The sequence below is a fragment of the Poecilia formosa genome, unplaced genomic scaffold (genome assembly GCF_000485575.1).
Source record: "Poecilia formosa unplaced genomic scaffold, Poecilia_formosa-5.1.2 Scaffold445, whole genome shotgun sequence".
NCBI classification, from domain to species: domain Eukaryota; kingdom Metazoa; phylum Chordata; class Actinopteri; order Cyprinodontiformes; family Poeciliidae; genus Poecilia; species Poecilia formosa.
In genome coordinates, this window is record NW_006800384.1 from 225,164 (window position 1) to 240,490 (window position 15,327).

The following is a 15,327-nucleotide window of genomic DNA, read 5'->3' on the forward strand; positions in this document are numbered from 1 at the left end:
GGAAAGAGTCCAGCGCTGCCCCCTGCTGGAGGATCCACAGCTGCCCTCAGGAGCTCTGATAGACCAGGCCAAACATCTGGGCAACCTGGCCTTCAACATCTGGAGCAACATGAAGAACAGGGTGACCTACACTCCTCTGGTTCTGGACCCAAACACGGCTCATCCAGGACTCCACCTGACTGAAGATCTGACCAGTTTGACTTTAAGAGACAAACAGCAGCTTCCTGATAATCCAGAGAGATTTGATTATGATGAGTGCGTCCTGAGCTCTGAGGGTTTTAACTCAGGGAGCCACAGCTGGGATGTTGAAGTTGGAGACAGTGAAGGATGGATGCTTGGTGTGATAGGAGAATCTGTCCAGAGGAAGGGAGACATAAAGTCTGGATGGTTGTTTATATGGTTCTATGAAGGTAAATATAAAGCACGTTCTCCACCAGCTCGTCCCACTCGTCTCTCAGTCCAGAATAAAGTCCAGAGGATCAGAGTGAATCTGGACTGGGATGGAGGAAAGCTGTCGTTCTCTGATCTGGATACTAACACACACATACACACCTTCACACACACCTTCACTGACAAGATGTTTCCATACTTCAGCACTTGGAATAACGTAAAACTCTTACCGATGAAGATCTCAGTGATCAAACAGCAGCTCTGATGTTCTCAGCATGAAGAACAAAAAGTCCAAATTAAACCTTATTGATCAGATTGAAACTCTGTGATTTAAACAGCAAACTGAAGATAATCTGATGATCTGCTTGTTTCAGCTCCACTTAATAATCATTCCAGATGCTAAAAACTAAATGTGTCATGAAGTGGATGATGTGAACTTTAGTTTGGTTCTGACAGCCGATCCAGGTGTGTTGATCCTGAACAGGTACCAGGTGAGGTTAGTGGAGACATGAGGACACTGTAGAGCTCTGCTGATGAAACAAACTGAGATCCAAACATCCAGACTGATGAACAGAGGAAAACTCTGAGAGGTTTTCATATTTAGAAAACCTCTCTAAATCTGCTGAAATGAGGAACATTTCAGCAGATTTATCAGGAACAGGAAGAAGCTGACACACCAACCTTACATCCTGGTACTTCAGATCCCGGCACCGCAGCCTTCATGGTGAAGTTTTGGACTCCAGCTTTGCTCCATGAATCCAGAAGTTTCTGCTTCTTTGCTTCAGTTGTAGATCTTTGAAGATGATGATCTGCTGCCTGCTGACGCTCCTGAGCCAACCTGCAGCACATTTATTAACTTAATAACGGAGTTTTCATGCTCTCCCTCTGCATTATGGGTAACTCCTAGTACTCTAGCCTCAAGCCACAATCCAAAAATACAACTGTTGTGTTAACTGGTCTCTAAATTGTCCCTATAAATGAACGTATTCATGATTGTTTGAGGGTGGATTTTGCCTCTCAACCAATGACTGCTGGAGATCAGTCAGTCAGCTGCAGCTGAATATGATCTCAAAAATGCTGAAATCAAACATTATTAAAGGTATTTAGAGTTTAATCACATAGCATCTTTTTCTCTCTGATAATTAAACCATCAGATTCTTGTTCATAAAACTGATTCTGTTAAAATCACTGAAGTTTTGACCAATTTGACTGATTTAGGTTCATAAGACAATACAAATTATTTCCTAAAATACTGAGAGCTTTTCATAAACTTATAAATATTTTAAAAGGTAAAATGTTTATTTTATTGTTATCAAAGTTGAGGCAGAGTATTTATTTAAAACAAACTAACAGCCTGGTGTGTTCATCTCTATATGAGGAAAGAAATACATTAAGGAGAACAAGCTGTGATAAACTGAGTTTGTTTTTACTGACTGCTGATTAAAGTTTCAGTGATAAAAATGAAATGAAAATTGATGCATCATAGCCTTGATTTAATAATGTCTTGTCCATGTTTATCTTTTATATAAAAGAAAAAAGACATTTTTTTTTCTTTTAAAAATTCCCATTGAAAGTCTCTGATGTTCTCATTCTAACAACCGCTGAATTAGTTTTTGTTTATTTAACACAGGGACAATGTGCAAACACTAATATAATATGCTTTGAACCAGACTGAGTTTAAACTAGTTTCCACCAATAGTCCCTAAGCAGGGGAGTTAATAAAACAGGTTAATATCATAAAACCTACATTGAAAGTTGTTAGATGCTCTATACAAACACCATAGAGTCATAAAATTACAATACAAACAGTACTAGATGCCATTTTTAATTAACTGACCACTGATGATAATCAGCCAACTTATTCTTAAATCAGCTCTGATCTGAGATGAATTTATGAACTATTGAAGAACTCTTTTTTTTTTTTACCAATTTATTCAAAACTGATCTGCAGATCAGAACTTAGAGAACTGAAAATCTGTATCAGCTGGTAAAATCCTGATCAGTGCATCTCTAGGACAGAATAAAAACTTTTTTCAATCCATAAATCCAGCAGCTTTTTAAAATATTTTCTTTTTCAAATAGTCCACTGACATAAATCTCTGTCTGCTGTACTACATTTTATCTTCAGATCTTCTGTATAAAATTTAATTTCTTTCCCAGGATGTAAAGTTCAGTAATAAAGTGAAACTCGAGTCTTGTTTTTTATGTATATGTGGACCACTAGTCTGCTAAATAATCAGTAAGCTTTAAAAAATAAAAATGAACCTGTGGAGGAAGCTCTCCTTGGCTGCTTCAATCTGCAGAGTTCCTCCTTTCCATTTGGATTTATTAAGAACCGTCATACCTGCAGAGGAAACACGAAGACGTAAAACCACCTGAACTCTGATGTCACATAAATCTCAGAGTAAACAGAAACACTGGGAAAAATTTCACCTCCTCTGATGTTCTAAAACATCAGATTATTAGTTTCAGGGCTGCTTAATGTCATTTAATACTCTCTACATCAGCTCTTTATTTATTGGATAAAAATCTGCAATCTGTCTTAAGGGAAATAAATAAATACTACACGTCTGACAATATGTCGCTGTCATCACGTCACAGGATGGAGTTATTGTATCTTACAGAGAAAGTTTCCTGCAGCTGCTTCAAGGTGGAAATATTGACTGTAGAAGTTTCTTCACTTACATTTCTTCAGGTCTGCTTCAGAAATGTTGATGTTGATGTAGGCGAATGTTTTGTAAGGAATACCTGCAGGAAAAACAAGATAACATCAGGACATCTGATGGAGCCGCAGCAGGAAACAGGGAGGATGTTTCCTGCTAAGAAGCATCCTGATTTTAACCAAAAACCTTTTGGTTAAAATCATTCTTTTCTTGGTTTGATTGGAAAATATTGCAGAAACTTTAAGCTTTCAGCAGAAACAAATATTCAAAGAAAAATTATATCCACTAATTTGGTTAAAATACTACTCAGTTTTCAAAGCAGTTTTGATGTAAAATCAAAATAATGTCAGAAATGTCAGAAAATTTTTCATATCACTACAATCTCTGAAATACCCAAAAATTTAAATATACATTCTGGTGAGGCTCATGTGTCAGATTAAACAGCAACCATGACAAATATTTCAGCAGCTATTAAACATAATTTCTTTCACCCACATTTCTAAATTATGATGCTTTTTATTTATCTTATGTTAAGATCTTTATCTTAAAGGCCATGTTTTCATTAACTGCCTCAATGAGTGAGAGACTTACTGATTCTCATTTATTTTACATGACAGCTATGAGTTTGGATGATAACCTCCAGTTGGTGGTTGTGATATTAAAACACATTAACTTCTTTTACAACTCTCAGACCATCAAGATCATTCTCACCCTCCTCATCCTTCCTGGTACGCAGCTCTACATCCAGAACTTCTCCAAACTTTTCAAATCGGTCCTTCAAATCCTTCTGGGTGACCGTGTGGTTCAACCCGCCGACGTAAAGCCGCCGCATTGCGCCGAATCCACAAAACCAAAGTCACTGCAAGAACAGCAAACACCAGCAGCCTGTAGCTAACACGGCCATCCAGACATCTACCGATGTGTGAGAAGCAGCATCAGTTATTTCAGCAACAAACCTTAAAAGGAGACAGAGATGTTAGAAAATGGAGCAGCTTCTTATGTGAACAGGCATTTCTGTTTCTATAGTCAAAAGGTTTTTAGGGTTTAATCATTTTTCTCTGAAAACATATTTAAATTGTTCAACTCATTAGTTCATCAACATCTTTGTAGGTCAATTTGCATAATCAGTTTAATAACAGTAAAAAAAGTTTATATATATTACTTCTAACTGATCTGTCCTGGTCTGGGTTTTTGGGTATGATAAAAATTACATCAAACCAAACAATACAATAAAGATATGATATGATATAGCCGGAATTTATGAAGCTATGTAAACAGTCTAAGGGTTTATGTATAGGGGAAAAGCATAAAATATCCAAAATACATTGAACATAAGTCGCAGGTTGCTTGGAGGAGGATGAGAAACACTGTTACAAGTTCAAACAAAGTGGTGGGAATAAAATTTACAAGAAAGTGCATGTTATCTAAGATCAAACAACAAATCAAATGGATAAAGGAGCTGACGGGACAGTTGTGGTGCTGCTGTCCATTTTAAATGGATTACTGACGTCTACAGGAGGAATCTGGAAGTAATATCCAGGTTTGAGATATTTTTGCAGGTAACATTAAGCTGTTTTAAAGGACAGAGGAACAGAAAACAGGAGAATAAACTCGTAATCATTTCATGTTTAGTATTAGATTCAAACACACAGAGACTGAGCAAAGTAAGACTACCTCATGTACAACGAACACACACATCAAAAAAATATAAATTAATTTTAAAATCTACAGGCTGACAGCAAAAACAGAAATTTCTAATGTTTACCTCACATGTATTCAGCCGGTGCTTCGCCCTTTCGAGTCCGACTGACATTTACTTCCGGTAGTTTATCTGAAAACGTTCCGCGTACATTGTAATTTATATTAATGTAAAAAAACACAATGGCAGCATTTTAAATATTAAAAGAAATATCTAGAGGAAAACAGATTTTAATAAATAAAAAAATAATACATATACAAAATTAAAAAAAGACAGTTTCTCGGGTTTTCTCGAGCTATTTCCTGTGTCTTGTCTACTGTGTAGAGGACGAGGGGATGTTTCACCTTTTTGCGCCCGAATAAATCTTATTTTACAGTCTGTTACCAACTTTAACGCATTGTTTTATGACATTTAGATTGATTTGTACTTATATTTGTGGTGTTGTACCAACAGAAGCACCCAGTAAGGTCAAAATGGCTCGACAGCAACACCGTCTCACCCTCTAATTTCAGCCAGAGGTGGTACAGTCCAGAGAGCGGGAGGCTGCAAACAGCTAGCTTCAGAGATCAGCTGGGACACTCAGTCCAGGTAAGTAAAAAGTTTTAAATTAGCCTTTTAATGGTTGGAAACAACTTTAATGTTTTCCGAATTTATTGTGTAGAATTCTCTGGTTACGTATAAGTTGAATTTTATTGTGTTTCTTAATAAGTAAGAAACACAAAACTACCAAAAATGGTAGTTTTTGTTGGTTATTTTTCTGAACTTGACAGTTCTGAAGTTTTTTGACCAGAAATGGGTAGAGCAACACACTTTGCAAAAATAACATTAGAAAAGCAAAGCTGGTGTTAAGAGGTTTCACTTCCACATAAACTGTAAGTCTGTCGGCTGTGTTGTTGATTAAAAGACATAGACTTAATAGATTAGCCAGACATTGTTCTCCAGTTATAGAGGAAGACAGTTACTTTCATACTAACATCACTCAAGTATAAGTGAAAAGTAAAGCGCAGCAAAACTAATCAGAGAATTAAAACGAGCTCAAAAATTTCCATTTGTATCTTTCCTCTCTCTCTTTCTACGAAAAACTGAATGGGAAAACTCTTCAATCTGGTGTTTTGGTTTCAACTAGCCCTTTTTTAAGTGACAATTTTGTTTATAAAAATGTATTTTATTTGTTGTTTCTGTTGTTTTGTTTATTTATTTAGGATATTTGAAATGTCTTCCATCTCCCTTGTTAAATTCTTGTTAGAATTTAAAGTTTATTGATCTTTGAGAATGTATTAAATTACTTTAAATGGTCCCCAAGCAACAATATTATTGATTATTGCAATAACTACTGGGACAATTTATCGTCCAGCAAAATTAGTTATTGTGACAGGCCCACATCTGAGTGTTCTTGCTGTTTCTCCAGGAAGATGAGTGAGGAGAACGCAGAGGAGCTGAAGCAGCTGGAGACTGAGGTGAAGCTGCTGCAGGCAGAGATCATAGCTCTGCAGCAGCAGCGGCAGGACAGCTGGGAAAACGTCTCTGTCCAGTTCAGGGGACAGATGCAGGACGCTCTGTGAGTTTACCTCCTTTTATTTCCATCAGGTTCCATGTTTGGGTACCAGAGAGAAACGATGGGATGTTTGACTGTCTCTGCAGAGCGTTTGTCTGTGGACAGACACAGGACCTGGAGGAGACGGTGGTGTCCAGGCTGAAGGAGGAAGTGGAGGAGCTGGAGAAGGACCTGAAGTTGCAGACTCAGATGAATGGCATCTGCCTGAACAGCTGCATCACAAAGACCCTGCAGAGCCGTAAGGAAGATAATCTGCTGGACATTTCCAACACTAGACATCTAGCTGCGTTTCCATTGACCATGAAATTGCAGAAATTGAAATTGACATGGCTGAATGATGAATTAATCTTTTCTAACTCTTTACATCTATCACTGCCATCAATTTTTTTTGACCCGTGAACAGGCTGATTCACGTGTGATTTTAATTTAATTTCTTTTTTAATGCAGTTGTGAAATTGTGTTGTTTTAACATCAGCAGAGTAGAGACAAAGATTTCCGAACATTTGTCATGGAAACGCAGCTTCTGTCAGTGGCCATGTGCTCAACATGTTGTTTATTTATTACACTCATGTTTTTATCAGTGTTATTTTAAACCAGTTACTCTAACCTTCTTACTGGGCTTTTAAGCTGCATCAAGTTTCCTCATTAGTCAGATGCCCAGTTTCTCTTTCAGAATAAAAGTCTAGTGTTAGATGTTTCTGTGTGTGTCAGGCGGTCAGGAGGTGGTCCACCAGGTCTGTCTGTCAGGTCGCAGCTATGAGCTGGTCTTCCAGGTAGAGTTCCAGCTTTCTGAGCTCAAGGTGAGTCTTTTTATTCTCTTGATGTCTATTTATGGTTGTTTTACTGATAAGAGCTGTTCTCAGCCTCTTTGTTTTTTAATTTTCTTGTGACTGTTTGTTGTTTCTCTGGCTGTGTTTAGGTTAGAAGGAGGAGATAGGATTTTGCTTTCTATCCTTGTTAGCTCCAGATCAGTGTCAGATGACGGATAAACTAGATCTACGGAGAGAAATATTAGAAAATAGTTCAGGGTTTAACCAGCAGAGGGGAACAGAGAGCTATAATTATATCAGTGATTTCAGCTGCTCTTGAAACTTCAGGAAGGAGTTTCACCTGTACTTAAGTCATTAAGTCAATTATTTGCTTGATAAATTTTAAAAACTCAATAACTACTGGTTACGGATTCAGTCATCTGCCCCTAAATATGGAAAACAGTCCTCCAAACAAGAAACAAGCTTTTGGAAAAGATTGATATCATTAATTATTAATTAGTTTTTTTGTTTTAAATATCTGAAATACTGCCAAACTCAGAGCATGACCTTTTCTGTTTTATCCAGTTTTCACTTAATGCCATTTTTTAAACTTTTAATCAGTTATGAGGCATGCTAGTGAAACCTGAAACCTCTTCTGCGCAAGTTTCTCAGCAAGTTGTTGCTAGGTAACCAAAGAATGAGTTGCTAGGTAACCGAAGAGTGAGTGAGTTAGTTGATGCCACCAACCGTATTTAGCTAGTTGTTAGAGGTTTAGTGACTAAAGCTTATATCTCCCAGAATGCTGTGTGTTTCTGGATTAGTGAATATTCTATATATTGGATGTATTGTCTATTGTTGTTGAGCATGTGTCTATTATATATATATATATATATATATATATATATATATATATTGTTATTGATATATTGTCCATCTCTAGATGGAGATAAAGTTCTGAATTTGTTCATGCTGTCCTTCTGTCTCCTCCTGTGTCCTCTGAATGGCGCATGTGTCTCTGTCTATATCTGTCCTCTCCCTGTGGAGTGACAGATCTGCAGTCAGTCCTACATGTTCCAGTCTAACTCTCCTTAATATCTATTTTGCATCATGTAAACCACACATTGAATACTTCCTGTATGTGTGAACTGAAACTGTTTGAATCATAAAACAGTTTCACAGAAATCATTTTTCTAATTTAGGAAAGTCAAAGTAAATTTCTAATTTGTGCAAGCAGGATTGAAGCTGGATCTGTTAGCTAACTGGAGCAGATGTTGGACTGTTTTACTGATGGCTGTAATGTCTGCAGGACGGATCGAGAACAGAGCGGAGAATCAGAGATCTGAACCTGGTGCTGGACTCCAGCGACCTGCAGAGCCTCAGCAGCTTCCTGTCCAGGTACCGACCTGCAGTCATAACTAATGGGGGATAATCTGAGAGGAAATGAGGAGTAACCAGGTGGAAGGGTTTGAAAACATAAACCAGGAGGAAAAATACATTATTTCAGCTATCATCATCCTCTAAAATGAATCTCTGACTTTTACTGAGAAAACTTTAAAGTTAAGATAATTTCACATGATATAAATGTATCATTTTGAAACCGAAGCGCTCCATCTCAGACTCTACGGGCCTCAGTTAGCAGGTTAAAAGTCAAAGATCATGACCATGAACCAGTCTGGCTGCTTGGAAGGGTTGAAGGAGGGAGCTTTTTTTTTTCTCTAGAAACAAGATGGCTGCCGGGCTGAGGTCAGCAGAACTGCATGTGGAGGAAGGACGAGACTTATGGGGCAAAGTCCTCTGGACAGATGAGACCAGAGTGGAGATGTTGAACTGTGATGGACAGAACCAAACACCACATACCAACTGTTGCACATGGTGGGGGAAGGATGACGAAGTGGGCTTCTGCTGTAATTGACTGCAGCCAAAGTATTCTAGAGTCCAATGTGAGCCCTTCTGTCCTACATCTGAAGCTTGGTCCAAACTGGGTCTTCAACAGAACCAGGGTCCCAAACTGAGCAGCAGATCGACAAAAGGGCTGAAAAAGAGGAGAATCGAGGCATTTCAGTGGCCTAGTCAAAGTCCAGACCTCATCCTGGTTGAAAGGCCAAGGTGGGACCAGGACCCTATTATCAGTGTGTCAGTCTAACACCCAGAGCTGAGAGGTTCTGGTCCGTTCTTCATTCTGCTGCAGAGCGTCTGCTCTGCTCTGATTGGCTCTGAGTCTGAGGCCAAACCACATCTGGATCGGATGACCCAGACTGCAGAACCTGGCAACCAGCACATGGAAAAATACTGAAGACAATGATTCAGCTGCTGCTGCTCCGTCAGGACCTCTGGATCTGTGCTTGCGTGCGTGCGTGCGTGCGTGCATGTGTGTGTTTCAGCCTGTCCTTACTGTCCAGCCCAGAGGACCATCTCTGATGGATCCGTCCGGGTTCAGGTGCTGCTGATTAGTTTCTCCTGAGGTCAGGGTGGGTTTCCTCCACCAGGATTACCCACTTTATCCAAGCTGATGTGGATCTTTCTGATGTTGATCTGATATAGTGACTGTTGGTACTGAGCAGGAGGGGAAAACAATGCCTGTGAATAAACTTTCCATTCATTAAAATTCAATTAGTTTAAAATATGTTCGACTGCACCTCTATTTGAAGGTAGAGCTTCAGCTGGAAGCTTTTAAAGGAGACATGTTGAACCTTTTTATGATCTGAACTACTCTACCGAGGTTTTATTGAATTATTTCATTCCCAGGTGTTTTAAATAAATTGCTCAGCTCTCTGAAACCTCTCTGTTGTTAGGAGTCTGGGTGAGGATGGACGGCATCTCCTCCACTCTTCATCTTCTTTCTTGCTTTCAGCTGCAGTTTAGAGGCATCTCTTTGATGGGTTTTAATCTGTAATCTGGAGATCATTGATTCACCAATCAGTGAACCAGACGGCTAACAGCTAGGAGGAAACCAGACCCAGTCCTGAAATTCCTCCTCCGGTATCGATGATGACTGGTTCTTCTTCATATGATGGCTGCTTGTCCGATTATCTCTCTTGTTTTAATATGGGATTATAATCTTGCCAGCAATGCACCATTAGGCCTTGAAGCCTGTTTGCCCTTTTATGAGTGGAGCGTTATGGCTTTGCATTGGGTTGACTTCAACCCCCCTGTGACTCCTTGGTCCTTTCACAAAGATGTCAACTACTGTTAGTTTCTCTCTGCAGAGACACAGACACAGCATGGAGCTGGAAGCAGAAGTTTATACACAGCAGATGTTGCCGCAGTTTTTCCACACAATGCTCTTTCCTCATGTTTTCATCTATTTTATGAAGTGAACCAGTTCCCCCTGTGACAAACCACCACAGCATGGTGCTGCCACCATCATATCCAAAAAAGTTTTCCAAATGTAACAATGGTCATTGTGTCCAAACAGTTCCACTTTAGTCTCATCAGACCACAGGACATGTTTCCAAAAATGAAGATCTTTGTTCCTATAATTTGGCTTTTTATGTTTCTTCTGCAGTGAAACATAAAAAAAGGCAGCTCCTCGCTGAGCGGCCTTTCAGCCCATGTCGGTTCAGAATATATTTCACTGTGGACAATGTCTGACTCACCAGCATCAGCTGCATCTTCACAAAGTCTGTGGCTTTTGTCCTGCACATTTTCACTCATCATTGTGACTTTTAGCAAATAGACAGTGAGGAAAAAGTGGATAAAAAGTATCTTTTTATTGGGCATATGTAAACTTCTGGCTTGCTTCTGCTGAATACGATTAGTCCTAATTTGTCAGCTGGTTGTTGTTGATTTGCTTTGAAATGTGACTTTTTGTCTATAGCTCCGTTCTTTATAGAGTTTTATTCTCTATGGTGATAAAACTGAAAACCTCCTCATGTCTTCATTCACTCACATCGAAATCAATCTGTTCAACATTCCCGGTGTTCCCCGCTGAAGATTTCATCTTTTTCTCCCGACCCAGTTCAGCCAGTCAGTCCTTCAGCTATCAAGCTGGGATCGCTCTGTCTCCGTCTGCCTCTCTGATAGTGCTGCATTAGAAGTCAGGCTGCTGCCATGTTTCCATCGACTCCGTGCAGAATAACAGTCATCTGGAAATTTAACCCGGCTGCCGTCTAGCCCTGGGCCCCCTCGGAAAACTCTGGAAATCCTTCACCAGAAGGTCCCAGGCTCCGTCACACTCTGGACCAGACCTAGACGTTTCCGCCATGTCATACGCAGCCTGCTTCAGTGAAGAAACTGCTTTATTTTTTATTTTCTGCTCTGTATTATTCTGGATGATTCAGAAATTAATCAGCTTTATATTAAAATGTTAGCAATGAAACAAGGTCAGGCTAAATTCATAAAGATATGAAGATGTTTTCTGATTGTGAAAATCATTAACAGTCGTTGAGAACAGAATGTCTGAAATAGAAAAGAATCAAGGTGCTGCACGGGCCTAGTCAAAGTCCAGACCTCATCCTGACAGGAGTGTAGTTGCATATGAACATGTGCGTCATCAGACATTGATATCGGCCTGTAGGAGCTGGATGGGTGTGTTGCTAATGTTGGGTAATTATAGTACCAATAAAGAATTTTTGTTTAGAAATTAGTGAAAGTCAACAAAATGTGTTTTTTTATTTTTGACAAAAAAATTACAAAAAACCCCCAAAACATTTAAAAATCAAAGTTAAAAGTGATTTAATTTAATGACACATTAAAATATTTACCACACAATAAGGGAATGCATAAACATTCAGGTGTGTCATGTTTTAATCAGCATTTTGATAACACATTTGTCCAGTGGGATGCCTTTAATTTTCTACACCTGATGTATTTTGCAGCCAAAGTGTCTGAAAACGTGGATCAGTCATAACCATCGTTGCAGTTTCAGTGTTATTATTGTGATTAAATAATTTCCTGATCTGTGCAGCTCTGCTTTAATCTGGATCCTATTTTATGATGTATTTCTACTGTTTTTTGTTGTAAATATTCCAGTTCAGTTTGTTTTTTTAATAATGGGACGAATCATATTAAATATTTTATATTATAAGATTATAGCCAAGTGGATAATTTCCATCTGTAGTCTTACAGGCAGGTTATTGTTTAAAAAAACAAAACAAAAGAAAAAGAACAATAAAACATGTTTCTACTAGGTTAGAGGTTTATACCAGACTATAAAAACTGGTTTATGTTTAACTGAAGTCATGTTGACTTTTTGGCTTTCCGGGAATCAGATTTTAAGATGTTTTCTCTCGTACGGAGCCTGGTTCTGGTTCTGGTTCTGCAGGAGGTTTCTTCCTGTTAAAGAGGAGGTTTTCCTCTCCACTGTCACCCCCTGCTGGTCCAGGAGGAGTAAAAGCTGCATTAATGACTCCATTCTCTGCTGGGTTTCCCTAAACATAACCCTTTTTAACTAATTTGAACAATAAATTGAGCTTAATGCTCTGATTTTTAACTAGAATTTATTGAAATGGACGTATGATTCAACTGAAATAAATTTTTTACAAAGTCAATTGGCACAGTAAAGTGTACTAAATTTTATTTCATTTTTAGAAATAATTTGTCATTTGGCATGAGAGGGAATTTTGTTATTCATTTATTTATCAAAATAGGCAAATTTTGTGGATCATAATTGATTTGTAAAAGCAATAAAAAGGGTAAAACATCCAAGGGGGTGAATATTTTTACAGATGCTGTAACTTGGCAATCTGTGAAGTTACATTATTTCTAATAAATCAAAAGTTATACAAATTAAATGTTAATATTTTCAGAATCTGTTGTTGGGGTTGAAAATGAAGTATCTGGATTCTTGTATTTTATTTTTGTGTGTTTAATTTTTGCAGTCAGTTTGTGACGCCATAAGATGTTGTGGCTTTGAAGCAAACAAAGACAAAACAGTTTAAGCTCAGACGAGAGGCAGCCGGGCTGTTTCTGGTTGCTATGGTCACTTGATGAACGCCGCCATCGTGTGACGATGTGCTGTGATTTCAGGGTGGAGGAAACCCGGGACCTCCTGTTGTTCTTCAGAACCATCAGGAGTTACTCAGAGAAATGCGACGATCGGACCAGAACCTTTCAGCACTTCCAGGTGAGTCAGAGCAGAACTGGACAGCCCAGAACCTCCCACTGATCTGTAGAGGTCCTGGTTCTGGGTTATTACATTAATGCTTCTTCTGGTTTTGTTTTAATTTTCTCCAGTGGAGACCCAGATGTTCATTAGATGCACATCTGCTCAGATTGTTTACCTCTTCAAACGGTTTTATGACAGCAGAACCTGCTCCAAGTTCTGTTCATCAGACTGATGGATGTCTGAGGCATCCTGAACCAATTGGGTTTGTTTGGATTTCTGCCGTTATCTGACTCACTGAGGCTCTCCGTAGTCCAGCAGCTTGTTTTTAGTCCGTTTAGGTTCTGCAGAAGCTCATATTTCTGTGTTGCTCAGATGATGAAGAGGAAAAGAGCCGTAGGTGTAAATTAGCGGGACCAGTCTAAATGTCAGGGCGGGATGGTGCTGGACAGGCTGCAGCTAAATGCCAAATAACACGCCAAGCGGCGGCGGCGGTGTGGAACACATTGGCCTGCTTACTCGGGGAGTCGGCGGTCCAGCCCAGTTGGCAGGACGGCAGGACGATTAACACACATTTTCCATACTGGGCCGCGTGCTGCAAACACTGCAGTTTAGCTTCATCTGCGTCTGCTTCAGGGTTTCCATGGAAAATGTCATTCCTCATCGTAAATATCCAGCTGTAACGTTCTCCATACCATAATAACAGCCAGACAACACCAGCTTAAAACCGGTTAAATAAATAAACAGAATAAATGAATTATATGGAAAGTGTTAAAAGTTTTTCTTGCTGGCGAACCGCAGCGCTAAACAGACCAAAGCTATCAACCTCAGGCTTTATGAGCCTCAGCAGTGCTGGCTGCTCATATTGATGTTCCCTCTCAGGTACGCAGACATGTTAACGGCTTGTGTTGATAAGAGCCGTCTGATTCGGCTAATGGATGTTTTCAGTTTGGTGTTCTCACATTACTGCATTCTGGTTCTAATCTGGGCTGCAGCGCTTCAGGAAAACATGTGACTGCTGTGTTATTGTTGCTTCATCCATCAGTTAGGAGCTGAGACACATTTTCTTCAGGATCTTCTTCCATTGGCTGATTTTTATGCTCCCTGTCAAACTGAACTCATTTTCCCTGATTTTTCTCAGTGATTAGTGGTTTTCTTAAAGCTGTTCATGCCTGAAACCCTCATGTCCCTTCATCTTGCTCATGTCCCTTCATCTTGCTCATGTCCCTTCATCTTGCTCATGTCCCTTCATCTTGTTCATGTCCCTTCATCTTGCTCATGTCCCTTCATCTTGCTCATGTAGAAATGCTCTAGGTCAAACACAGCTGTTTCTTCTTCAATCAGGAACAGTCAAGATTTCTTCCTTAAAGACAATGGTTTCCTACTTAAAATTTTTAACAAACTTTTCAACACAATGCTACTCTCAGATGTTTTCTTTGTTTGATGCCAACAATTAGACCCTTCTGGAACAGTTCATGTCTTCACGGTTGTTTGAACAGGCAGTGTATTATTAAGTCAAGTTTAGGTCACATTTCAGCAACAAGACAGTTCAAAGTGCTTTACATCATAAAACATCATACAGTTTACAATGAAACAGCAATCAACATTGCATTTTGTTAAATGCCGTCATTACATTTCATGAAGCAAATACACATCAAATATGTTGGTCAATGTTTCAGTTACTACTAATAAAAGCAACTCTAAGCAGGTGGGTTTTAGCCTTAATTTAAAGGAACTCAGTGTTTTCGGCTATTTTGTGGTTTTCTGGAAGTTTGTTCCAGATTTGTGGTGCATAGAAGCTGAATGCTGCTTCTCCATGTTTGGTTCTGCTCTGCATCCCCAGAACCAGAAGACCCGAGAGGTCGGGAAGGTTGCTATGACAACAGCAAATCTTTAATGTATTGTGGTGCTGAGCCATTCACTGATTTATAATCTAACAAGTCTGTTCTCTGAGCTACAGCGAGCCTCTGTAGGGACTTTAGAACTGGGTTTTGTGCTCCATCTTCCTGGTTTTTGTGAGAACGCCAGCAGCAGCGTTCTGGATCAGTTGCAGTTGTCTGATTGATTTTTTATTCAGACTTATGAGGACACTGTTGCAATAATCAATGTAATCAATACATGGATGAGTTTCTCTAGATCTTCCTGAGTCCTCTAATGCTGGAGATGTTCTTCAGGTGATAGAAGGCCGACTTTGTAACTGTCTTTATGTGTCTCTGAAGGTTCAGGTC

General features: G+C 39.2%; 2 protein-coding genes across 4 annotated transcripts in view; one reads left to right on the forward strand and one right to left on the reverse strand.

The window, feature by feature from the left end:
* The window catches only part of nol8 (nucleolar protein 8), a 13,686-nt gene extending 8,788 nt beyond the window's left edge, over window positions 1-4,898 (reverse strand). Inside the window, exons 1-5 of one of the 2 annotated variants that reach the window (XM_007577550.2) lie at window positions 4,819-4,898; window positions 3,765-4,009; window positions 3,076-3,138; window positions 2,656-2,734; window positions 1,072-1,228 (exon numbers count right to left, since the gene is read on the reverse strand). In XM_007577550.2, the coding sequence (XP_007577612.1) occupies window positions 1,072-1,228; window positions 2,656-2,734; window positions 3,076-3,138; window positions 3,765-3,885 (420 nt within the window). In that variant the 5' untranslated portion in view covers window positions 3,886-4,009; window positions 4,819-4,898. The remainder of the gene's footprint in view (window positions 1-1,071; window positions 1,229-2,655; window positions 2,735-3,075; window positions 3,139-3,764; window positions 4,010-4,818) is intronic. The other variant, XM_016663786.1, reaches the window with a different exon arrangement.
* A 202-nt stretch (window positions 4,899-5,100) lies between these two features.
* cenpp (centromere protein P) overlaps window positions 5,101-15,327 on the forward strand; it is a 98,695-nt gene continuing 88,468 nt past the window's right edge. Inside the window, exons 1-6 of one of the 2 annotated variants that reach the window (XM_007577549.2) lie at window positions 5,101-5,340; window positions 6,161-6,310; window positions 6,394-6,545; window positions 7,019-7,107; window positions 8,363-8,451; window positions 13,024-13,120. In XM_007577549.2, coding sequence (XP_007577611.1) covers window positions 6,165-6,310; window positions 6,394-6,545; window positions 7,019-7,107; window positions 8,363-8,451; window positions 13,024-13,120 — 573 coding nt within the window. In that variant the 5' untranslated portion in view covers window positions 5,101-5,340; window positions 6,161-6,164. Of the gene's footprint in view, window positions 5,341-6,151; window positions 6,311-6,393; window positions 6,546-7,018; window positions 7,108-8,362; window positions 8,452-13,023; window positions 13,121-15,327 lie in introns of both variants that reach the window. The other variant, XM_016663788.1, reaches the window with a different exon arrangement.